The following is a 25,204-nucleotide window of genomic DNA, read 5'->3' on the forward strand; positions in this document are numbered from 1 at the left end:
GGTAAACACACATGCTCACACACACACACACACACACACACACATACACACACACACACACACACACACACACACACACACACACACACTCACACACACTCACACACACACACAGGCACTCCCCCTGGCCTGCATTGCCATGGGATGTGCTTATATGTGCCAACACATCCGCATCACTGCATTCTGCTCATCCAAGCTGGTTACCAGAGTATGACCGAGCACTGCTGGTGTATAACAGGGCTCCAGCACAATACCTCATCAGAGCAGAAAACTACCAGAACATCTCCTATCAGCGGCTCCTCACTGCCTGTATTCTAAAACTACCTCATCTGCTGGTCTTACCCAAGAATCATCCCACCTTTTCTTCACAAACCACATGTTTCACACCCCTAAAGAGAGATCAGGGATCATGTCCAGTAAGCTCGCCAGGAAACAGACAGCTGGATTTGTACAATCAGATTAGTGAGCCATTGATTACATCTCTGCCTTGCACAGAGACACCGTAAGGCTGGTTCAAGTGAAGCAAGTCATGTTCTTTCTCAAATTCAGTTCAGAAAAATTCTGAATATGGGCAGCCCCAACATTAGCCTGGTGATACCAGCCTACGTATTTCCGCCTGAATTGATTTCAAGCTCATACTCAGTCTGGCCCAACCCCGTTGACAATCGTCTCCAGGACTCAAAATCCTGTAGGACCAATCAGCGAACAGTTCAGAGCTGTGATGCAAAACTCGCCTTGGAGGAAAAGACACGAAAAGCTATCGGAAAAGTTGTCTCAACTCTCGAGAACATCAGAAAATTAAAAGGAGAACAAGAGTATTTTCTTGTAAGTTTTATGATTGGAAAGGACGTCGTAGCTCTTCTCCCAACTGGCTTTGGGAAGAGTTTAATCTACCGAATGCTTACTAAACGTTGCTGATTGGTTAAGGGAACTCCAATGATTTTAAACCTCAAGCTAAGCACCCGCTCATCTCGGAAACGAAAATGCATAGCGTTTTGCCAGACTGAAAGACGGAATGAAATGGAGTCACAGGCTGGTAATGGCCAGGCTACCCCAACATCCCCTTGTCTTTTGAATACTATTTCCAATGGATGCCTTTTCTAACGTTGTATCAGTATCTGAAAAGAATGGAGAGAGGACCTTGACATTGTGGATCAAGGCAACTGTTTTTCATGTATATGAAGTTCCTGAGGCAGGGATGTCAGTCTTTTGACTATATAGATTTACACTAACAGTAAAACAAACAAAGGCGGTCAGATCTACTGGGCTATAATAAGGATGCCAAATCCTGTTTCTCTTTTGCCTAAAAATGGGAAGTGGGGTAATTCAAATGGGGAATATGTCAAAAACGTACCTTATAGTAGTATGTTAAACAATTATCTTGTACTTTTACAAGCTTGTAGAGCCTACCTGCTCTATTACAATGGTAAAAGACATATAGGGAACCCGCACTTCAAAGGGATGGATATAATTAAAAACTAAATGTTGATTTTGATTTAATGTGAAATAATAATTTCCGTTGTACTTTATTACAAGGGTGACAGAGTCTTGGTTGTACAATCAACACTATAGCCTTCATTTCAACCAAAACAGAGATTTTCCAGTTAAGGAAGCAGTGGCTTCCTGTTGCGACAGGAAAACTACGAAGACCTACCAAGTTCTATGTTTTTTTTTTATGGAATTCAATGGGGACTTAGTTGTTCCTTCACTAGCTAAATATGCTAAATATACAAAGTTGGCTTAGTCATCACAACCAAAAACGTAGGCCTAATGATGCCCTGAACCATGTACTAATTGATTAAATGTATAGGCCTAGTCTTATACCCAAATAGCCAAACACTTTACGCTTACAGTAACCAAAGTAGTTTAATTGTGAATATTATAGAGAATTAAATAATAACGCGCTCGAGAATAGATTTTAACTCTACCAAGTAGCCATCAAAATACCCTCGTTGCGACGATATTTAGAAACTGAGTGCATTCGGTTACAGGCCAATGATAGTCGGCGACACTACTCTTGTCTGCTGGGGATGCTGGATACAACTTTCTCACGGTAACCTTCAATTTAACAGCATACAGTAGCAAAGAACATAATTGATCACTTCATTTGTGTTCTCCTTCTTTCAGCTGGTGAGGTAGAAACGGTAACATCTGAGCTCTTGTAAACGACGTAGTTGTAAAGAAAATCAGCAATATAGTAGCATTTGACAACGATCACCTTGTAGCATCTTGTTAGAGCTTTGGGTGCAGATGCATAACAATGGTGAATGCCTACCTCCTTAAGGACTGTTCTAAAAGGTTCAGCAATCCTTGATCCTCTGCTGTCACCACAGTAGACCGGAAAAATCACTTCATCGAAGCATGTGGATAAACACATATCCTCGGAAATTCACATCATAAATGAAATTAAAATACAGAAGGCATCATCTGAACTGTGCAATAGGCGTGTCGGTTTTTTTGAGAGCTTGCGCAGGTCCTTTTCAAGGAGAGCGGAAAAAGAACCCAGCAAAGGACATGTAGCCTACTCGGTCCTGTTGATGCTCCTTTGCATGTGGCTCGACCCATTCCGAGAATAGGGGAGTGTAACGCGGCTGAGGTAGGGTTTAATAGTTCTGAAAAAAGTCCAATTGTCGTTCCAAAGGAAGTGTTTCAGAAATAAATTAAAACCATACAATTAATATTGAAATTATATTGGTTACTTCTAATGCTCTGGGCCCATGACGAAGTTATTTTCCGTTATTGGCCAATGACAGCTTATGTAGGCTATTCTAACATTAAATGTAGGCCTACACATGTGCCACATAATTGAATCCTACTCTTTAATGGCATCTTGTCATAGGGCTATTAAATAACCTGAAGCAGAGACTTGAGGCAAGTTATGTATTGTGTTTTTATTTTTTCATACCAACGGGCGGCAGTATAAACCTATAATCGTGATTTCGATTAATTCTGATTGTGTATTGTACACCATCTACAGAGCGTGTTTTATGGTCACGCCTTTTACGTATGACGTGAAGAGGTTGTGATGATTATTCAGTACAACGCAAGCTAAGCATGGCGTCGAGAAATGGATTGGCCTCATTGGTAAGGAGTGTTTTAGGCACATTACCTACTATGGTTACACAATTTGATATATCGTGTGATTGCTCATTACATACTTAATTCAACGGTGTTCTATCTGATGCTATTATAAGAGAGAAATTAGGTCTAAACTGACATTAAGCACAATAGGCCAGACACAAACATGCTGAGCAACAACGTTAGCTATCGATAACGTGTATCCTACCACGCTTGCAACACACGTGCTGTTAAGAGTCCTTTGCAACCGGGTTAGTAAAGTCCACTATTGATGTGTTCACATATTTTTTACTCACATTGTATTACATTTATTCTCACGTCTTGCGTGAAGTCACGAGTAGGCTACTGATAATTGTTCGTTGGGATGATCAGCCAGCTAGTTAGCTAGCTCGCTCGCTAACCAATTTATTCGAACGTCATGGCAAATATGTATCGAGATGCTTCCTACATTGTGTGTTCATCTGATAAGGACAGCATGTAACATACTAACATGTTTAATTCCTTAAAATATTCTACGTTTTGCAGGGTGTGGAGGGGGCTTCATCGGCGGCGCACGCTCTCTCTCTCCCGGCGGAAGCGTACGGTAATGATGTGAGTACAGTGGGTCAGGTGCTAGCCCAAATGATGTTTCCCTTTGTAATGCAGCAGGAACCATTATGTAATAGTGTTTTCTGTTTTAGAGGATGCAGGCCTGGTACAATAATCTGTCCCATGTATCGCAGTCGTTCTGACTCGGTGTTACATTTCAGATTATCCCAGTCTTGTACTCCTAATAATGATCTGTCTAACACTATTATTTCACTTTAAAGTCAAATGTTTTTTGTATGTTTTTTAGCCCCAACTGGAAGTAATGTGGGCTATGAAGGCATACAACCACGCAGAAATATACTTTAATGTAAGTACTGTCCAAATATCATTTCAGTTAAGTTTACTCTGTACGTGTCAGTTTTACGTTTTTATTTTCTCCATTTCTCCCCAAAGCTGATTTCCTCTGTGGATCCCAAGTTGCTGAAACTTACGAAATCAGATGATCAAATACATTCTGCGTACACGGAGGGTTTTAGTGACCTCAACCTGGAATTACTGGATCCTGACCATCTAAAATCTCCAGAGTCCAAAGAGGTATGTAATTCCTAGTCACTGGAAAAATGTAATCAAGGCAAACCAATAATTGTGCACAAAGAGTGTGTGCAATCTAGCAGTTTGGTGTTTTTTGATTGTAGCACTCTTAGAATGTAATGTTAACATGCAAACTTGGGATATGCGACTAATGGAATTACTATACTTGAAATGATATTAGTCTCAGTTCAATTTGAACTAAGTTAGTAATTTATTTCATATAACATTGCACTTTCCCCAGAATAGTGGGCATCGTCATCAGTATCTTAATGTCGCCCTGTTCAACCTGAAGGAATGTATTTGGAAATTAAGAATTGTTAGTTTTTTTGGGGGGGGGGATACTACAAAATAACACGGGATACATCGGTAGCAGATTGTCATTAAATGTAATTTCGTTTAGCGATGGAGGCCATTCTGCAATCAGTTTGAGGGTATTGTTGAGGACTTTAATTATGGAACACTACTTCGACTGGACTGCAGAAAGGACTACACGGAGGAAAACACAATATTCGGTATGTTAGACTTTTAATTTTGGCTGCATAATGAGCTCATGTTTTAAATATATAATTAAGTGTAATTCTGACTGATTCACTTGCAGCTACCAGAATCCAGTTTTACGCCATTGAGATTGCAAGGAACAGGGGAGGCTACAATGATGCGGTCTATAACGCCAAAAGCAAGCAGGAACAAAGTTAGTTTTCAACAGAGAAGCAGCAGCATCTGTGGCCTTCTGTGTGTCCAATGAAGTCAGAAAATTGATTTTGGAATGGCGGGGGGAGTTACTGTAGATTATATTTGGCAACATAAGTACTTTGGAAGACTCTCCGGTGCGGATTCTCATGTCAAATAAATATGTTCAGCGCCAAGGTATTGTCTTCCATGGTCTTTGTCTAATACTTTCATTTTGTTTCACATAATTTGTAACGGATTATCAAAGAAAGGGAAATTGCATGAACCACCATTGTCTCATCCTATGTTTTTCTTTTTGTATGACCATTTCCTGATGCTGTATCTGCATTCCTTTCTTTACGGTCAACTGTACCCTCAAACAACTGGCATATGGGTTTGGAGTTGTGTGGAATAAATACAGCTTCATATACAAACCATTGATGTTTATTTTGCAGTCACAATGCTTACACTATATGTAGCAGACATCCAAACAGTTCAACCAGCTACCTTATCACTCAATGGACCCAACACGCAGTCGCCAAAAAGGACACATTCACATCAGGGAACGAAGGGAGAAAGGACTTAAAACATCCATGAGTGTTTTAACATGGTTAGAGATGAGCTAGGTCTTCACAAACAGTTAGCAGCAACATCTGTTGAGAGTAGCACAAGTTGCTAATATATTCCATTCTTTCTCTTGTTTAATGTGTCTTTTTTTCTTTAAATCTAGCATAGTCTGATGCATCATTTTCTTTTGTTATTAAAAATAAAATGGGAATCCTTCAGGGGATCAGAAAAAAAAACATTGGGGGTGAAAGCTAGACAACTGTCAAGATTTGATTCACTCCTGTTCTGATGAGTTGTAGTACCAGGTTCTTTTTAAAGTACACAGCTACATCCTATAGGCCTCACTACCAAACAAATGCCAGGTGAACAAGTAAAGCCACAAAAGACTGGAAACCTGTGAGATTAAAAAGCAGGGCAACAGTTGACAAAAGGCTCGGAGAAGAGTAACTTCACTACAACCATAATCTTCTTTAGCTAATCAAAATCCACAAAAGACATGATCAAACCTTCAGAGAATATATATTAAAAAAAAAAAAAGGATAAGGGGGGGCGGGGGACTGGTGGTTGCGCACCCCACCCCCCAGCAGCTGAGGTCTCGGAATGAATCATACACATGAACACAGCAATCATCCACTTTCACTTGATTGATCTTCAATCGCTAACTCCTAGGCCAGGGTAGCAAGCGTGTATTCCCAGAACTCAGAGCTAAAGGCAAAGAGGATGTTTCCATGGCCTAAGGGGAAGGTTTTTTTTTTTTTTTTTTTTAAAGTCACTCATCACAACCACTAGCATTATCGCCGCAATCATTTTATTAGCACACCTCAGACTTGAGTTATGGGAATGGGATCCCACTGGCCCCAAACAGACATTACTCTGCAACTGAAAGGCAGCAGGAAATAGTGTATTTACAAAGTCTTCCATGCGCCATCATGTCACTCTAAAGATTTAAGGAAAATATACAAACGCATTTTTTCTTCTTTCCCTCACGCAAAACGCCCCCCACCCCACCCTCTTTCCCATGCCCCGCCTCCACAAGCGCCTCTCTGACTGTACTGGATCTATCATCACACCACTCACGCCAATCAAACATCGGTCACTTGGATATAGTATTCTCTTCATACAGACAAACCCACACTTCAGCACAGTTGCACTAACTTACTAGACTGTAAAAATGTCACACACTTTCATCTTTTTTTTTTTTTTTTTTTTTTCTTAAATCGAAATCATTATAAACATTGTTCAAAATGTTATGAAAAAAATTTACACTTCTTTTTGTGTGTGTTTCTATACAAGGCAGGCAGAAGCAGAGCACTACATATACCAGCTTACACCCGGCCCCCCCCTCCCCTCCCCTCCCCAAACACACATACACACGCACACCCCCACACACACGCGCACACACACACACACACACACACACACACACACACACACACACAAAATCCACACCCTCCCTAAATCTCGAGAGATGGAAGAACAGCAGCCACTCATCAGTTTGTGCCAGTGTCTCTAGGCACCCCCACTCTTCTGCCCTCAACGATTCCCCAACCAAACGCTCTTTGGACTTTGAGCCCCGACTGACTACAGGAAGGACAGTGGAGTGACCTCGAGAAACTGGCTTTAAAATCTGTGTGTATTTATATGTGAATATATAAAAACGGGAGAAGAGCAAGGGAGAGGGTGGGGGGGGAGGGGAAGAAATGGTGCTGAGGTTAAGGGTCGGGGAGCAGGAGGTGCAGGCTTGCGCAGCGGTGACTCCCTGGCGTCTAGGCCTAGGGGGTTGAGGATGCGGGAGCACAGAGGGGGGTGCGACCACACCGCTGGTGCTCTGTGGAATGTCAGCTCATCATGTCGTTGCTGTTTACCCCGTAAGTGGAATTCTTCATGGAGTCGTTGACTTCTCTTCTAAATACTGAAAGGTTCTGTGTAAACCTGAAGGTGTAAAATAAGAATGATTACAACAAAGCAGAAAGGAAGATGGTCTAAATAACGGTTGAGGACTCTTGCACTCTTTACCACAGGGTAAACCTGTTTAAAAAAGAACCAACTGCAGAGGATAGCATACCTGTCTCTGTTTTTGGTAAGCAGGTTCCGTTCTATGCCCTCCATTAAGTTTTCAAAGCATAAGTGCATGGCTTGCTGTTTTTCTGGTGGCTGGCTGTTCACAATGCTGTTCCTCAAGTCTGCAAAATACTATGATACAAAACCACACATAAAGGACAGATTAGGTGCTACTCAGTTTCTATTAATTGGAATGTAATAAAATGTAATTTCCAGACTATTAACTACAGTTGATAAATTGATTCAGCCTAATCTCTGCAGCCCAGCGGTAATAATTGGGTGCGTCTTATACACCGAAATGGACTTTCCTCTCTCTCTCTCATTTCAAACACAATTCCATTCACTCAATCACAATCAATCTTCCATAATGATAAAGTAAGGGGTGTTGTGTGTTCCTACCAGATTGCATATGGAGCACAAACCTCTGCTGTTGGGGCGGCACCACAACTATATCGCATGATGCATACACAGGTTTGTTTCATAAAATTACATTACATATTGTATGTGGTTAACAGTGGGGAAAATACGGTGGATGGGAAAGATCTAAGGGACCCAACTCGAGACTTAGTCATGCCACTGATGACACAACTAACTGTAAATCCAAATGCTAAAATGGCCCCAAAGTTGCAAAGTAAATTTATGCCATAAAATGTTCACGATGCACACAGTCTGTGTGTACATGGATAGTACTTGAAAAAGCAGTTTATTTGTTGCACAATGAGAGGGCCAAATGAGAGGGCCATTTGTTGATAAGCGACACTAACAAGGCAGTAAAATAAATAAATAATATGTATTGAAACATACAAAGAAATGCCTGTGTGCTTGTGTACCTGTGTGTACTATGACCTTGGGCATGAGCGTTGGGGCCTTGCAGCAGACACTTGACAGTAATCATGGCGTTTCCAATATGCCAAAGTAAAGACACTACCTACCCCTACCTTCTCATTCAGCAGGATCAGGCCTAGAAGTGGTCGCGACATAGACCACTGATTCCTGCAGTCTTCAAAAATAATAATATTGAGCACAGTTGACAGCATCTGGAAAACAAAGGGAGGAAAAAAAATGCAATATTTTAGGAAGACCTCATGCGAGTTCATTGAAATGATCCATTAAAACCTTAAATCTAAAATCTACCATCACGTTAATGCTAGGCCCAGATTTGAGAACACACATCTCTACGGTTTCCTTCCGCTCTGCTCCCTGAGCCCCCCGCCCATCACTGGTGTTGTCATATTGGAATGATATCCTAGGTATCCATCCTTAACTTTCTGCATTTCTGAATAGATTAAGACCTTGGCACACAGACACTTTCTAAAAGGGAATTATTTCTGCATTGTTTGTCCAATTTTTCAACAAATCTGTAACAAAAACCACATCAAACAAACTACCATGCCTCATATGCTTGCTCAGAACAACAGGGTTGTGGATATGGCTATTATGGCTTATGAGAACACTGCCATCTAGCTGTATGTCCGTTCAGATGTTATGATCTGCATCTTTTAGTTAGCTCTGTGGTTAGCAATTTAGTTTTGCACAGGTTTCCGTGTGAGCGTTTCTTTATTAAAAGAATTCTGATTCTGATTACACAAAATAGTAATTCTGTCAATTCAAGCATGGATTGGAATTTAACCACATTGGAGTATTAGTTTTGTCTTTGTGTTTTACGATTTGGGAGGCAATAGAACCTTTTGACTTGCACAGATACAGTACAGACTACGGAACTGGCCAAGACCAGGTTCATCACCTGAGCCAGGGGTGGTGTAGCGGACGTGCCCCTCACCTGCTGGATCATCTCGGGGTGCTGCTGCATGATGTGCAAGAAGCGGTCACTCTCCTGGGCCATGGGAGCTGCCCGCTTCTTGGTGCTGCGCGAGAGCTGCTTGAACAGGTACGTTACTATGTGGTCCAGGCTCGAGCAGCAGCCCGTGCATACCATTGTATCTGAGAGGGAAGGAGAGAGACATGATGGATGACCGGTCATCATTGCCACTATCTTAAATCATACTTTTTATTCATTAACCATTACCTAGCATATCAAATTCAACATGACTGGTAGTTCTAAACTACTGAACATGCAAGCTAAAAACACTATTAGATTTTTTTTTTTTTTATTACCAAGTGCAGTGAGCCCCTCTGAAATGGAGGATAGGATGTACATGACCACGTGAGGCTCCAGGCTTGCGATGAAGTTCATGTGGTCCTGGGTGAGCACCTCTAGCAGTGAGTAGTAGGACTGACTGAGCTTGGGATAGTCCTGCATTGACAACATATCAAAGCCACTTTCAGAACACTTGAAAATGGTGCTAGGAATAGTTTGTGTGTTAGTGTGTGTGTGTGTGTGTGTTGCATACAAGCAGGTCGCTGTGTGGGATGGAGAGGAGAAGCTTGATGAAGGTCTGAAGGGCGTTGTCCAGGGCATCGTCGCCGTAGAGACGGAAGACACCGAAGTTGACGTAGTTACCGCTGAGCACAGCCTTGAGCATGGAGAAGCAGATGGAGATGCCCTTGAGCTTCAGCGCGTACACCTGGTCCTTTGGCACCTCGCCCAGAGTCAAGATGCGGTTCCCTAAGCACAGGAAACACAACACCAGGGATCAGCCTGCTGAATCTACCCACATATGAAAATATGTATGCGGAAACATACATGAGGAAAACATGGTGTACAACATAACACCAAATTCTTCACGTGTACACCAATGATTTTAGTGTACCCTTCTCAATTAAAGTTAAATACATTTCCGGTTAGAAAACAACCAGCGGATCACTTGAACAAGCTGACGAAAATGGATGACGTGTTCAACTAGAGGTATTTGCGGCGAAAACTTTGAGACAAATAATCCTAAAGGCGTGTGAAAGACGTACCGTAGGTGGTAATCATTTTGCTTGTTTCTCTGAACAGCAGGATCCCGTTGGGCGAGGACACGTCAAACTGTAATCTCTGGGACCTGAGTGACACAAACACAACATGGCTCGACAGCAGATCTTCAGAAGGTGTTAATTAAAACTTATTTCCGTGTGAATTAAATCCAGACCACTTGACTCATAGGAGGGGGTGGGAAAGGGAAGCAACTGACAAAAAGAATGTCCCTAATTGCCTCTATGAAACAAGAGCATCCAGATGGCGTCAACACGGCAGAAATATGGCACCTCGGGATTGACCTCCGAAGTGCAGCTGGCGTGTTGTGCGAACTGCTGGTCTCAAACTGTACCTGTTGTGGACGAGCTCAGCCATCAGCTTGAGCACAGGAGTGGTGCAGGCAGGGACATGGTACCAGAGCTCTATCGCTCTCTGCAGGATGGGCATGTAAGTGGGGTAGCTGTTCAGGAGAGACTGCGTTAAGAAAACAACTCTGTATCTTCTGCAAGGGGTAGAGAAGCATACTTGTTTTGGGCTTTGGTGAATTAAATGACTGGACACTTTTGATTTTTTTTTACATGCTTGAACATATGTAAAAAAAATAGTATTGTAGAGAGTAAGGATACATCCAGTCAAAGAGCATCATGAAGCAGGTCTTGGCGTTAAAGGCAAAGGCGATTCCTCTCAGGTCTCGAACTAGTCCCACTAATGTCCTCTGGAAAATAGACATGAACTTCAGTCTACAGATCCCTTACGTTCCGCCATTCGGTGCAATGAACGGCAAACGATAACCCAAATTAAACCCAGTTCCCAAAGTTCTACCAGGAGCACATACTTTGGCCTCTTGCTCATTGAACGTGTTAGTGCTGAACATTGCTGCAACGGCCTCGAACGCTGCTGTCAGAGGAAGCATGAACTGCTCAAACTGGTCCTCGTCCTCCCCTGTTGCAGACACAACCACACGTACATAAGCCAACAGGTAAACAACTTCAAACATTTAGACCTTCACGAACAATGATTTAGTCTGTAGCTCATTCACAAGTCGACGCATCGAAGGAGACGGACAAACCCTCACCCAGATCCACCATGAGCAGGCGGCCGAGGGCTGTGTAGAAGGTGGTCCGACACCTCATGTCGCTGAGGTTGGATTGATTGTTCACGCCAAGAAAGGAAAAGTGCTCACTCTGGGAAAAGAAAGGGTGAAGAGAGAGAAAGAGGAAGGGAGGCAAAGAGAAGGAGAATAATGAGCAGGGGTTATTATGAGCCCCTGGGTCAGATTAGGGAGATTATGGGGTAACAGGGCCCTCTTGCCAAGGCAAACCAGTGACATTTTAGCTTTGTGTGCTCATGTGAGCCGGTCATGGAAGAGAGGGGAGAATTACTCACTGTGTGGTTATTCAGCATGAACTGGACCGCAGTGAGTTTCACCAGCTTTCTCACACTACTGTACGTACAAGGAGGTCGTCAAGGAACAAGCTGGGAGAGAACTTTACACTTGACCAAGCAACAATGAAGCACAACAAGACATGACAACAGTACTACTGAGAAAATGTTAACTGTATCTGTTAATACGTGGCTATATGTGTCCATATTGGGAACTGGCTGGGTAAGGATATCCAATGGAGAGGTCATTTAGAAGTTGTAGTGTCTTGGAGGTGATTGGTTCACACTGTCCCCAGTACTTCAGATTGGTAATTCTACATAAAAATTAAAAACAGAAAAGCCCCGTCAATACATCAACATAAGAAAAACAGGCAAATATATTGTTGCTTGTGTTGCAAAAAAGAAAAACCTCATGTAACAAAGTCACTCGGCGAATTGGTGTGTATGGTTTTGATACAAAAACCAACAAAGCACCGAAACACTGATGATAAGAGGTTAGGTATGGCATAGAGACATGTTGAAGCACATTATGCAAAACCAATCCACCACAAACGCAATGACTTCAGCTGGCATACACACCTTTCTTATTACTTAACCGTTCATGTTTATACACCACTGACCACCAATCTCGGCCTAAAAGCCCAAATGTAACCAGCTAAAGATTATGATCACATTACAGAAGAGAAATGTGGATATTTAGCCCTCCTGATTATACTGGAAGAGAGATAGGGAAGTAATAATTAAGCTGTTGGGAAATAATGAGATTTTTATGTCAAGAAGACGAGGCATCTAGTAAAGGCTTTATGTAGGAGTAAAGAAAGGGTTTCTATTGTGGGTTCAGCTTTGCTCTTACGTTTAACTTTCAAAGAACCACAGAGCATTTCACACTACACATCGAGGATGTGAGGCTCTTACACTGTAGGGGATTTCATTTTATTTTTTAAAGATGCCTATTTTTGTAACGACTGTGGGGTGACAAAGTCCAACACTGCAATGGAGTCACCAGCTTTTCTAAGGCCACGGTTCTCATCATTTCTGAAAGGCCCACCCAGTACGAGGGACTGCACCCGCACTCATCAGATAATTGTCACGTTACTCAAATAATTGTCAAGGTCTTCTTTATCAGCAACCAAGTGTTAACTGAAATGTGCAGTAATGTAGTTCTACAGTGGAACTGGGTGAACCACACTGCCACTTGCAGTACCATCAACATCCACAGTTCAGCGCACAATCACCAGACTATTCATAACTATACTAGTAACTAAGGGCCAACTAAAAGCTAGTATGAATACAATCAGAAAAATCTAACTGCACACGTCTTGTTTAAGACCCTATTCAGGGCCAAACATGGGAAAAGTGTTTGTATCACACCTGAATTTATATCCATCACGATAATCAATGGTAGTATGAAAGAAAGAAGAGCACTCACATTTTCCCAATGAACACACTGAGTACCATGGTCTCATCATTAAGTCCCAAGACTTCAGACAGGCGCCGGTACAACTGCAGGAGAAAAGGCCCAAAACAAAGCAGCATGGTCAACAGTTTTACAGGAGCACCCACAATGACACACACAGTTAGAATCCTTCCAGAATTACAAGGTTAGAACCTACAGTCTGGATTTGGAATAGGAATTTACATAGTCGTACATTGAAATTCTATTCAGAATGCTACTATGCAGAAATATCTTCTGCACGATCATTCTGCAGTATCACTTATCCCAGTTTCCCTACACTCACTTGGGACTGTCACCTTCCAAAAAGAAAAAGAAAAAGAAAAGAAAAGAAAAAGAAAAAGAAAACTCATGTCACAATTCTGTCTGGAAAATGGGTTCTGATGAGTCATGGTATTTTTGGGGCACAGACAGCCTCTCTATTAATAGTGCAGCACTGAAGAAGACAGGCACTTCTAAGTACAGCTAGGTCCAACAACCCGCCCAAAGCATTCATCTTAACTTTAACTTCAAACGTACGCTTGAGAAGTTCAGCTCTCTCCTCTTTAGGAACCAAAATGATTTGGATCCATTCGTGTTGCCACCACACTTATGTTAGAGTAAAGACAAATACTGAAGGAGGGGTTGGCTAAAGCCATGTCTATCATTTATTTGGGGGGGACAAAACAAAAACAACAAAAACTAGTAATGGAGGACACAATAAACTGGGACAGCGATACTAAATTCCACTACTACTGTACACCACTTATCTGAGGTGTTCACATTTTGAAGCCTCTGGGCAGCACAAGAGAGAAACCACGCAATGGATGGATTTGCCATGGAGGTGACAACACAACACTTTCAACTGTCAACATCATGAACACATCTTTTACTGAAGGCCACTAATGAGCAGGATGGAAAGAAAAATGTGAGGCCTTTATCTAAATGCACCACCAAGCAATTAAAAGGGCTGAGTCGACGGCATGGCCACAAAGGAGAGGCATAAACACTGCAGTGACAAAAGGGATTGGGCATTCCACAGCAGGAAGGGCACGGGGTTGACACATCTGCCATCTTTTAGTTCATTTAAAAACATAAAACACAGACACACACACAACCACACACACACACACACACACACACAGCTAGGCTGACTATCAGGGACTAAGGGGGTCCGGGCTCTGGGCTCTGTAAAGCGCCTTGAGACAATGTATTGTTCTGGAGCTATATAAATAAAATTGAATTGAAGTTGTTTCCTCAACTTCAAGGAAACCTATGGAACCACACAACAGCCAAGGGTGGACTAGTTGATTGAAAGAATCTCACCTTTGATGATTTCTGCACCTGGTCACCGATGTAAATTTTGCGGAACTGTTCAAAGAAACTGAGCATGGCCAACTCCAGCTTCTCGTTGCCGGCCTGCGCCAGTCGCGAGTCGGTCAAATTCATCAACTGTAAGACTCTGAGGACAAAACCAAACCCAGTGGCAAAATGAAAAGTTTGGAACGTGCTGAATAACTGAACTGAAATGGTTCTCAGGAATGTTTGCAAAAGGTCCCAGCTGGATGCCTACCGACACACAAGCTCTCCATCCATAGCGTCTTGTTCATCTGTACTGGCGAAAGATACCCTGCCTCCGATCACAGCCCCGATGATGTACACCAGCCAAGTCAATCGGCCTACACACACACACACAGACAGACAATATTAGATATATTCCGATACAATATTCAGATTAAGAGAGATTTGAGATGTTGGGACACTTGAAGGTAAATAGTAGGACTGATTCATTGGAAAAGGACAATATGCAGTGGCAAGCGCTGAGACCAGAGCTGCCTGTGACTGAGGTGGCATCCTCACCTTCCTGAACGGCGATGTCCATGGTGCTGGAGTTGGTGGACTGGAGCAGCTCCTGGTAGGACTGGGCGGACTGGTCGAAGAGCTGCACCAGCAGGGCGCACGTCTTCTCGTACTCACAGCGACCGATGGTGGACAGCTGGTCCAGCTGCTGCTGCACGAGGCCTGCATCATCCAGAGGGTCCTCTAGGCCATCCCTGAGTGGGACAGGCAAAAACAAAACAAACAATCAAACAAACAAAGAAACACATTCAGTCAGTGAGTAAGATGTGTTCAAAGTATGACCTCGAAGAAATGCAGGTTGAGTGGAACCTTTGAAATAAACACACACACATCATTCATTTTCTAAAAAACATATTTTCCCATAGAGAACAAAAAGCGATCAGGGCATTATTAGGATTCCCCCCCCCCCAATACAACACCCACATCATCTATACATCATGACACAAAGCACAACGTCTATAGACCGAAAGACCAAACTAACCCAGTGTCTTTACTGCTTAGTCACTACAAACGCTAACGAGTTACCACAAGGCCTTGGCTTCTCATGGTGTCTACAGGGGCCTGTGTACCTGAGGATGATGTGCACCGACTCGAGCCGTGACGTGATGTAGGCCTTGGTCACCTCTGGAGTGTAGGTCTCCAGCATGTGGGGCTCTGTGGCCTTGACATAGGGCACAGAGGCCGCCAGCCGCTGCCACAGGCTCAGCAGGTAATGCACGCTGTTTGGGGCAAACTCCCAGTGCTGCAAATAACACATATACAATTTTTACTGGGGTAGACCTGCAGACACATGCAATAATGTTTCACAACCACAATAGTACCATGTTAAGCATTTACTGATTGACAGCAAGAACAAATGGTGACTCGTGTGACGATGCTTGTTGTAACAGGCAATGTCTACTAACCTGTAAGCTGGTGACTGTGAAATTGGCGATCAATCTTATAACCTCAGGGTAGTTTTCCACTTTTACCAGCTCTCCAAGCTGATAGTTACTTTTTAGTCTGGCCAGCAGTCGACAGAATTCATGGTAATTGTTTGGATCAGACAGACTCTGGAAATCAAAATAATTGTTTCAAGGCAATGCTTTTTGGGACTGTTCATGTGTGTTGGCAAAGAGCAGTTAAGAACAAGAACCTTCAACTCTTAAAATGTAATGTAGAGACAGCTGTACTAATATGATAAGATACCATGGCATATCCTGTTATTTAACAAGGACAACAATTACCTGTGGGTTTTCCAGTATCCTCTTCACTCCATCTACTAGATGAGAGAGGAACTTTGCCCTCTCAGCGTTGTTAAAGAGTGACCGCCGTACGGATGCTATTTGAACTAGGCAAGACAAAACCTAAACAGAACAGGGTTGAGGGTGGAATGGTAAGTCATTTAAACAGGAAAAACGGGTTTTCAGAACAAAAACACTACGAGTAAGGAAAAGCCTATTCGGCACACTCCACAGCTGTTTCGGCAAGAAAATTCACTTGCGTCATTGTGTTAGTATCCAGCAGGTGGAGAATGCAACTTCCCGGAACCAGCATGGAGACATAAACTTAGGCCTCAACTAGATTGCCAGCATGAGTCCACATGGAAATAATAAGAACATTTCCTGCAACCATTTACTCAAATCAAACTCCGACTGAAACTTGACAACCATGACATCCATTTTTACTGACCGAACGAAAGGCAAAAAGCCACATGAAAACAACCACCCCATTATCCTTCAAAAACGTAATGGACAACCAAGCCACTTACCAAGGGAGAAAGGGAAGGAGGGATGGAATGATACAAATCAAAAAACAGTTGGAGGGTCGAGGAGTCCAAAAACGCTGTTGAAAAGAAGTAAGTGAGAGAGAGACATACATCAGCCACATTGAACTCCACTAGCCAATAATTTCTATTGTAAATTCATAAAATTGAAATCTTCAATTAGCTCAAAATTCATCCCCAGTCCGTGAGTTTCTCATACACCTCACACGCCTGTCTTATCCTCACCTACTTCACCTCTGATACATCTCCTCAACCCATCCCCATCTCCAAACAGTTAGCCCCCCCCCCCCCCACACACACACTCACCTGATCTCCAACTGGTGGGGATCTGGACGGTGCACAGGTCATCGGAGGACTCATCCGTGGACGTGCCGATGAAGTCGAAATTGAGGCAGTTGTGGGCCAGCTTGAGCAGCTGCATGAGCAGACCGTGCTGGCTCTCATCGTTCAGGTTCAAGTTCTTCCCCGAGGCCTGAGGGCAACATTGGCAACAGTCTTAGAGAGAGCAAGCAAGCGCTCCACAGAACAAGACCTCACAGGAGCATACGGAGGAGCTCCAGAGAGAGGGCCAGCGAAGTTAACGCGACGCCTCAGAGGCGAAGAGGTGCCCTCTGACTGACCTGTTTCAGGAGATTGCAGGACAGTGTGAAGATGTCGAATAATGAGGAGTCCCGGAACGACGACGCAATCTTCCGGTGCTTAGTCAGGGGATGTGTTGTGTCCGCCTGGAACAAACAAAAGGATGTCAGCCGAGCTTCTCCACACCAGAGATCTGAGGGCTCATAGTCATAGCTCGTTCCTCTAAGCCAGTTGGCCCCACAGGCAGCCATATGTTTGCTTTACCAAGCCATCTACATCAACAATGGTTTCAGCTAGTTATCATACTCATACAAAAAGCTGAACATTTTTTTTGACATGATAATCAAATACATACACTGGTTATGAGGTTTTTGTGAAAGGCACCAGCTGAATATATATTATACAAAAAAAACAAAACAATGCCTTTAGATTCAAAGCCAGGATGTGAATCTGTGCATTTCAACAGACACATCCTGTTCTAAAAATGCATTCACAGCACTTAGCGTACAATGTTGGCTCAAATGGTTTATGCTAATCCATTAGTGAAGGCCACGAGGTGAGTCATTACTGACTCCACTGTCCATCTTTATCATGGAGGCCATTAATGATGTTCATTATCCATTAAGGCTGTTCATGTCAGTCTATGTCACTGTGATATTCTGCATTATAGCCATATTAAAACTGATGTCACAAATTGCCATCATAACTGTAGGATACTCCTAAGTTGGAGGAGAAGATTTTGGTGGAGTGGAAGAAAAGCAGACTAAATGTGGACACAAACTTTCTGAATGGCTTCACCACCCTTCAAAATGTGTGTGCTTTTTTTAAGGGAAAGTCTGACCCACTAAGCAGCATAGCAAGAGACCTGCAATGCGTTTATGAGGGGTAAGATCATGTAAACACATACATTAATGAGAAGCACAGAGGAACTTACTTGATTAATTTCATTGGTAAGCTGCGAAAGAATAGTCACTCCTATGATGCAGTGCTCAACACTGTCCTGAAAATCCACAAAACATTTATCATTAAAGTGATGAGTCCGTCTAAAGTCTAAAGTTCAGTGATGAAGAGGTATGAAACATTTCCATGCATCAATGTAAAACACCAGAAGTGTCAATCATTCATTACATACTAATGAACCAGAGAAACCTGTTTACATTTGAACCTCATCCAACACAGTGAACCATACCTGGAGGAACCTTGTCACATCTACGATGACATTCCTAAAGACATAATCTTCCTTCTGGCAGTCAAACCATCCAAGCTTGGTGATTCTGGCGTAGAGCTGGATCAACGCTTGGGTCACAAAGGCAGCAAGCTTTGGTCGACTTGCCAGGTAGTTAAGAACATAATTCCCTGGGGAAGGAAGAGGTATTGGTCAAATTTAGATGCCTGAAAACCCCAAAACAATGCAGTCATCATCTCTGCACTTGATTAAAAAGGCATGAGAATGACACAGCCTCACAGGCAAGAGCAAACAAGTGACTGGGCCAGAACTTACGGATGTCTATGCGCTGTTCCAAAGGAAGTGGGTTGCTAGTGCGGGAGACCAGTTTGGAGAGACATGTGCCAGCCAGTAACTGTGAGTAGGACGACTGCAAAGGCACAACAAAATGAGCTTTACCACTACAGACATGCAATGTGTCATTCACCCAGGCTAAACTTTGAATCGCTTCATTAAACACAAACTAATGGCACAGGACATCTGAAGCCTTCTAACAGGAATACTTACGATTCCCCTCTCTAGCAGGAGTTGGCATTTATTCAGGCAGTCGGGACTGTTGGTGAACTCCACCAAGGCCTTTTCAGCCTGCAGTCGGGTGGTGGTGTCTGTGGTCTCATACAGCTGCTTGCACAGGATCTCTAGCTGGGCTAGGCTCTGGAACACAGGTGGAGACATAAGCACTTACACTAACGAGAACAAGAACAAAGAACTAGTAAACAGGGCACAACACAAATGCAATTGCAGATCACCACACAGTTCCCACGGATGATGACACCTGTGCAGGAGGAAAAGAATAAATGGAGCAGTTGTTCACGGAACATTTGGCCTCGTCTACACTTGCATGACTACTTACTATGATTAGTTCTCATTTCCACCCCCTGCTAAGCACCAACAATGGAGCTATAGAATGACAGGTTAACACTCAAAAATCTTAAAGAAGCTTGGCTAACGCATTTTAAACGTATGAAAAGTATGTGTGCTTTTGATAGAAAGGAGACAGTAATCCCATCTGGAGATAATATGAGTTGATTAATGAATTGATTAAATAAAGGCATTGTTTTTATTGATTGATTAAAGCCATTGGTACTTCATCTTATTCAAACAATAAAAGCTATTACTTAATGCAAACAAATAGGCCTAAAACCTAAGAAAATTAGACACTTTTCCAAGATTCCAAGATCAAACAAGATTCAGGCTGAAGTGAAGTAAAGTTTCAGCCTTTTTTTCATTTGAACAGTTTTTTTTTTTTTTAAGTTTGTCTGTGGTTTAACCCTTTTCTGTTAGGTCATTGAGGAACCTCATGTTAGTAACCCAAGACAAGATCATGTTAGCAACCCAGCATACGGCCTCCTCCTTTTTACGAGAGCATCTATTCGAAAATGACTCCTGCTCTCACTTTCTTTGAGCATCGCCGTGTTTAAAACACACAACACTGGAAGTTAGTGTTGTGTTTGTCAGTGCTGAGCACTTGATTGCCCCTTAGGTCTATTGCTTTTGAGAAAAGTCGGCTGGGGAAACAGAGGCAAAGGCTAACCCATCTTAATTTCTGAATGCCTGATACATGAATATTAACTAACACAACACACAGTAATAAGATGACAACACACAGTACTGCATCACTGATCTCGAGCAGACAGAAAATAAAAAAGCTGACTCATTACCCTCCCCACCCCCACAAACCACCTACCACCTCCAGCAACCTCTGTGGCTGAACACTACCCAGTACATTTTCTTATTTGTATTTTTAAAACCACATGAAATAACTTCAAGTTCAGTCTATGTGGTACGTGAGACAGGCAACAGGCCTACATAGAGACGTGCATAAAGTTTCACACTGCTCTGTCACACACGCCACCTGACATATGCAGACGTCTGGCATCACTGATAAATTGCAAGAAACCCAAATGATATGGACGACAGCAGCTGATGCATCAGGCACCTTAAGACTCCTGTACACCTCCAGCAGCTAACCAAAAAGCACACAGTGTGTGCCCATGACAATGTGAGCTGCTGATTACTAGTCCCCTAAATGCTGATAAAAAGGGAGAGTGGGCCCCTGAGAGGAGGAACACAGGGAGAATGCATTTTGGATTTGCAAAGATAAAAAAGGCCCTGCCATTACCAGGGAACTGTTGGCAGGAGATAAGGGTCACTCTCTGAAGAGAGAACATTCAGCTTGGGAGGACCACGGGTCTGTTTGGTTCACTCACCACTGTAAAAGTTCCTCTGACTGTATGACTACAAAATTACTCCCATCTCATGCTGATTTAGTGGCTTGGCTCTCAGTGCCATAAAACTTGGACAGACAAGGTTTACTGTACAGGAGGCTGATATGGTCAGCTCGAGAAAGTATTACTATTAGGCTATTTAACAAACAAAAGACAGACTTAGAAACATAGCTGGATGATTTATCATGGACACAGCCTGAAAACAGTAAAAGCAAGTGAATTCAAAGGTGCAACGATTACTGCAGATGACACAAGTATGCTATATGCTATTATGGTGCATTAAAATACATTAAGTTGGTCATGAAAGCATGTGCATTTTGTGTTCAACTCTCACAGGTGTGGTATGTAGTTGCCAAAAATTAAAATATTTGTAGACATCTACACATATTATTCGCAGGTCAACTGTGTGTGATGACACTCAGGAAAAGGTGAGAAGACTATTTCCTAGGATTTTGCTTCAGATGTTTTGCATTTTAAGGGTCTGGAAGGGGAAAAAGATATGGGACCTGCTGGAGAGCATTATCTTAACCACTGTTGTATGTCTTTTTAACTAGATAGGTGATCTCACCTTTAAATCTACACATCAATGTAATTGTGAAAAAATGCCATGGGAGCAAACAGTAATACAATTCATCAATGAATGGCCAGCCTAAGTGGGTTTTTTGCGTTAAAATGCACACAGGTTAAAGGTCCGCGTTGTGCTGAGTCATGTCTATATAACGATTTCACTAGAGCCCGGTATTTGTATAACACATTTAAGAAACGCTGCAAGTTTGACTGAGAACGAATACAACTACTGTGACTTTGTACCGATGGCGATGGGCTTCCATGGCACCAGTGCCTTCCTAGGATCATTGTGGTTTGCCACTATGCAATAGCTTGTAAACCAGGAACGTTTTCATAAGCAGGATGACTGTATAACTATAACCATGATGAGCAGCAAATACATCCGTAGGTTTCAGATTAATACGGGTATTATTGTTTAAATGAGCCATCTAATAGTTAGACAGGTGAACCACACAGCTAAGCTGCAAGCTCGGCAATGAAGTTTAAAATAGCGGTCACAAGCGTATTAGTTGGCAAAGCTGAGGTGAAATAGACGCTGGCCATATAGAAAGGATAGTTAACGGTACTTAAAACTGTACAAATATATCAATATATACAACATCACACTACAGCTACTAAAAAATGTATAACTTATGATGTGCTGGTTGTATGGAGAGATAACGTTAGCACAGTGTCATGTAAAAAATCACTTTCTCCCCAGACCCCAGCAGATTATCTCTATAACAACCTACAAGCGAACTAGCTTATTACCTCGTTAGCAACCATGAATGAATCATAGAATAGTTAGAACACTTATTCAAATAACCGAGTAAGTTGGCTCAGTATGGCCCACTGCTTAACCATACAATCACAAGGTGATTGGTATTAACTTACAGACAGAAGCATCCCTTTTCTATGGCAACATGATCACTGGAATTAGCATGAAGCAGACACGGTCAACATTAGCTACCTCTCTGTAGCTACTTAGCCAACTGACAAGAGTAGCGAGACGTAACGAAATCCATATAGCCAAGGCTAGTGAGCTAAGTAGCGAAGTTAGCAAATATGCACAGGGTTAGCAAGCTATCTAGCCAGCCGAGAACTACTTGCAAGCGGTATGGGATTAGACAACATGTCGGTGGCAGCTAGGTACATTGCTAACCCTCGAACTCCAAAGGCATAGTACAACATCGTCAGTACACCCTTATCATCTACACGAGATGTCTTGCTAAATTAGCCTGGAAGCAAGACAGGCAGATCTGTGAGTATTCGCTTGCAATATTAGCTACACGACAGATAGCTAGCTTCTAATACTAGCTAAGGTTAGCTCTTATTTCATCATGGTGCTACCTGGACGGTTAACCGAGCTATACCAGCCGCTTAAAGGAGTTTAAATCCAAAGAAAAATATGTGCAACACTGATAACTAACATAAGTAAACCCCAAAATATGTAGGTTGCCATACATAACATATGCAAGTAATGTTGGCTAGTTTCACATTCAGTTATCAGTATTAAGGTAATGTTAGCTGAGGAGTCGCGCGGGAGAATTCCATGAGCGATACTTCAGGCAAGATGCTAAATGTTGGTTAGCTCCTTAACAGCGGTATACTTAAGGACTGTGCAGCAATGCATCCTTATACAACTTTAATATAAATGGCGATGCAACGGCAGCAATTTTGATTTGAAAGGCAGCTCAGGCGACTGTACCGTTGATGTTCGGTTACAAGTCTACATTTCTTCCCACTGAAATCTTGCTAGCTAGCAACACGGTTTCGTCAGGCCAGCCAGCTCATTGGATGGATGTCGGATGTCTTGTTTACCAAATAATACATTATGTAAATCAATATTTGCCACTCAGGTGGATGCAATAAAATCCGAATTACTTTGGGGTGCCTACACACAATCCTGATAAACTTAAATGTAAATGTGCAGTTTTACATTTAAAAGCAAAATCAATAAAGGACCTCTAGCAACAGCGATTGCTATGAACGAAGCAATCAACACGATGACAGGCCACAAGTCAACACTGATAATCGCAGCCATAAACCTAGCCGGTTATCTGACGTGCCTCCATAAAGAATGTATAGCAATACACTTATCCAACCAACTATTAAAACAGCAATACGACATCCAAAACCTGTTTTGCTTTTAATTTAATCAAAACATAAACCTTTAGTTACCTGCACATGATCCGCCATTTTGCTCCATTCATGCTCCTCTCACTCCCCCTAACAAAGAGCATGCGCGCATATCCCTACATTCTATTCCACACTTACGCAATTATCGTACATCACTTGAAGGCAGGAGGATTGTTCGCCTCCTTTCTGAATAGCTTTACGCAACATTTCTTTCGCTCACTTACGCTAAAAACGAGCCTTTGTTTACATGGACCTTAAAGATACATCACCCAATTTCAGGCAACTTGCATCCTCCTATTTATTTCCATTCCTACTCATCATACCAAGTCACAACATTTTAAATTGACACCATGTAGTTTTTTTTAATATATATTTTGACTGTCTTTTAAATTGCTGGAATTGTGAATTGTTTTTATTTATTTCAAAATAATCAAATCAGTCTTTTTACCCTCTACAAAATGATGCACATTATGTGGGTATATTTTGGATTAAAACAAACTGTAAAAGTGTTTGTTTGGCTGGGAAGCTCTGCATTTAGATATTTGTATGCATTTGAAAAGCATGGAAACATGTTTTACCATATAAAACAAATACAGCTTTCTGTATTTCAAATCAAAGTCTTATCTCCATGTTGCCCACTGGCAAGACATACCTATAAACATGGATTTGTGATGCTTCCCAGATTTAAATTTAGAAAACGCTGTGCATCCAAAATTAAGATTAATAAGCTATATAATGTTCAGCCAGCATTTTGCAAAGTACAGTGCATCTTCCTACATAAAATACATCAACTATAGAGTCTGGTTAGTAAATGTTAACTTAGGAACACTCTTTGATCACCATTACGGCTCATCAGATATCTAAAGTCTGATTCATGTTGCCACCTACAGGCGATACCCCTGCTGGAGAAAAATGGAAATAGCTTTCTAGCACCATATTATTGCAGAGAGATATGCATATTGCATCTATGTATCAGTTTCCATTATGAGCAGTTCCCAAAGTGTAGGACTGTCCCCCAGGGAGGAAATTGAATTGGCTGTCTGTGGGACAAAAGGGTTGAAAAGCCTCATTGGAGTCATCAGGTTGGCACCCTCCTTCCCCGGCGTTTCGATGATAGGCCCACATCGGCAACACCTGGCGTCCCAGATGTTCCCCCCTCTGCTTTAACCCCTCTGAGCCACCGATGCTACTTTGGGGCCCAAAGTAAACAAATGCTTTTGCAACATTTGTACAATTATAATGTTGTGCTTACCCTGATACAAAAAAAAAACATCTTGGTAAAAGTGCAGAAAACTTAAAAGATGGAATTATCTGTAAAAAAGAGCATATGGTGTTCCAACCACATTTGTTACATGTCTATGAAATTAAATATTTCACAATCAGCATCTAGCATACCCAGTCGAAGATACATTGTAGTAGCATGTATTAAGCACATGAGGGCAGTGTGGTAAAAGAATACAAGTAAATACAAGACTATTCCCCACCCACAGGCACATAAACATTATTTCCATTAATTATCGTTTAGGCCTCTTGCAGAGAGCATAGCAATGATTATTTTCTACTTCAAAAGTATTCTACCGAAATTGAGACTATTTTATGAATTTCATCAAATGTATTATATGTAGGCCTATGAAAGAACTATAACTTATCTATATTGTGATAGATTAGGTCAGGGGTTTTCAACTGGTTTTGTTCC

General features: G+C 42.1%; 2 protein-coding genes across 6 annotated transcripts; one reads left to right on the forward strand and one right to left on the reverse strand.

Moving 5' to 3' along the window:
• The first annotated feature begins 3,032 nt into the window (after window positions 1–3,032).
• On the forward strand, window positions 3,033–5,294 carry pbdc1 (polysaccharide biosynthesis domain containing 1). Its single transcript, XM_080848039.1, has 6 exons — window positions 3,033–3,084; window positions 3,604–3,669; window positions 3,914–3,973; window positions 4,060–4,200; window positions 4,598–4,709; window positions 4,796–5,294. The coding sequence occupies exons 1-6, from the start codon at window positions 3,055–3,057 to the stop codon at window positions 4,891–4,893; spliced, it is 507 nt and encodes a 168-aa protein (XP_080704165.1). The 5' UTR covers window positions 3,033–3,054; the 3' UTR covers window positions 4,894–5,294.
• A 1,528-nt stretch (window positions 5,295–6,822) lies between these two features.
• On the reverse strand, window positions 6,823–23,596 carry xpo7 (exportin 7). Of its 5 annotated transcripts, none has more exons than XM_080848067.1 (28): window positions 23,551–23,596; window positions 19,103–19,249; window positions 18,872–18,965; window positions 18,560–18,726; window positions 18,305–18,370; window positions 17,412–17,516; window positions 17,098–17,263; window positions 16,777–16,850; window positions 16,253–16,372; window positions 15,932–16,078; window positions 15,596–15,768; window positions 15,027–15,220; window positions 14,740–14,845; window positions 14,493–14,628; window positions 13,164–13,237; window positions 11,968–12,048; window positions 11,738–11,801; window positions 11,427–11,535; window positions 11,187–11,293; window positions 10,978–11,066; window positions 10,704–10,811; window positions 10,357–10,439; window positions 9,846–10,060; window positions 9,610–9,748; window positions 9,275–9,435; window positions 8,427–8,531; window positions 7,499–7,626; window positions 6,823–7,365 (listed from the first exon to the last, which is right to left on the reverse strand). In XM_080848067.1, the coding sequence occupies exons 1-28, from the start codon at window positions 23,566–23,568 to the stop codon at window positions 7,272–7,274; spliced, it is 3,270 nt and encodes a 1,089-aa protein (XP_080704193.1). In that variant the 5' UTR covers window positions 23,569–23,596; the 3' UTR covers window positions 6,823–7,271. The 5 variants fall into 5 exon arrangements, with proteins under 5 accessions (XP_080704193.1, XP_080704192.1, XP_080704191.1 ...); XM_080848066.1 differs by having other exon boundaries at window positions 8,433–8,531; window positions 9,239–9,435; XM_080848065.1 differs by having other exon boundaries at window positions 9,239–9,435.
• Between the last annotated feature and the right edge of the window lie 1,608 nt (window positions 23,597–25,204).

The sequence above is a fragment of the Sprattus sprattus genome (genome assembly GCF_963457725.1).
Source record: "Sprattus sprattus genome assembly, chromosome: 11".
Classification (NCBI taxonomy): Eukaryota; Metazoa; Chordata; class Actinopteri; order Clupeiformes; family Clupeidae; genus Sprattus; species Sprattus sprattus.

What these genes read in the sequence shown, in the direction of transcription:
- pbdc1 (XM_080848039.1), top strand. Translation starts at nt 3,055, where the DNA reads ATGGCGTCGAGAAATGGATTGGCCTCATTG. An exon ending in ACGCAGAAATATACTTTAAT is followed by an intron (nt 3,974 to 4,059) that starts GTAAGTACTGTC and finishes TTCTCCCCAAAG; the next exon opens with CTGATTTCCTCTGTGGATCC. An exon ending in GGAGGAAAACACAATATTCG is followed by an intron (nt 4,710 to 4,795) that starts GTATGTTAGACT and finishes ATTCACTTGCAG; the next exon opens with CTACCAGAATCCAGTTTTAC.
- xpo7 (XM_080848065.1), bottom strand. An exon ending in CCTGCAATCTCCTGAAACAG is followed by an intron (nt 17,264 to 17,411) that starts GTCAGTCAGAGG and finishes TGTTGCCCTCAG; the next exon opens with GCCTCGGGGAAGAACTTGAA. An exon ending in AGAGGGGCTCACTGCACTTG is followed by an intron (nt 9,436 to 9,609) that starts GTAATAAAAAAA and finishes CTTCCCTCTCAG; the next exon opens with ATACAATGGTATGCACGGGC.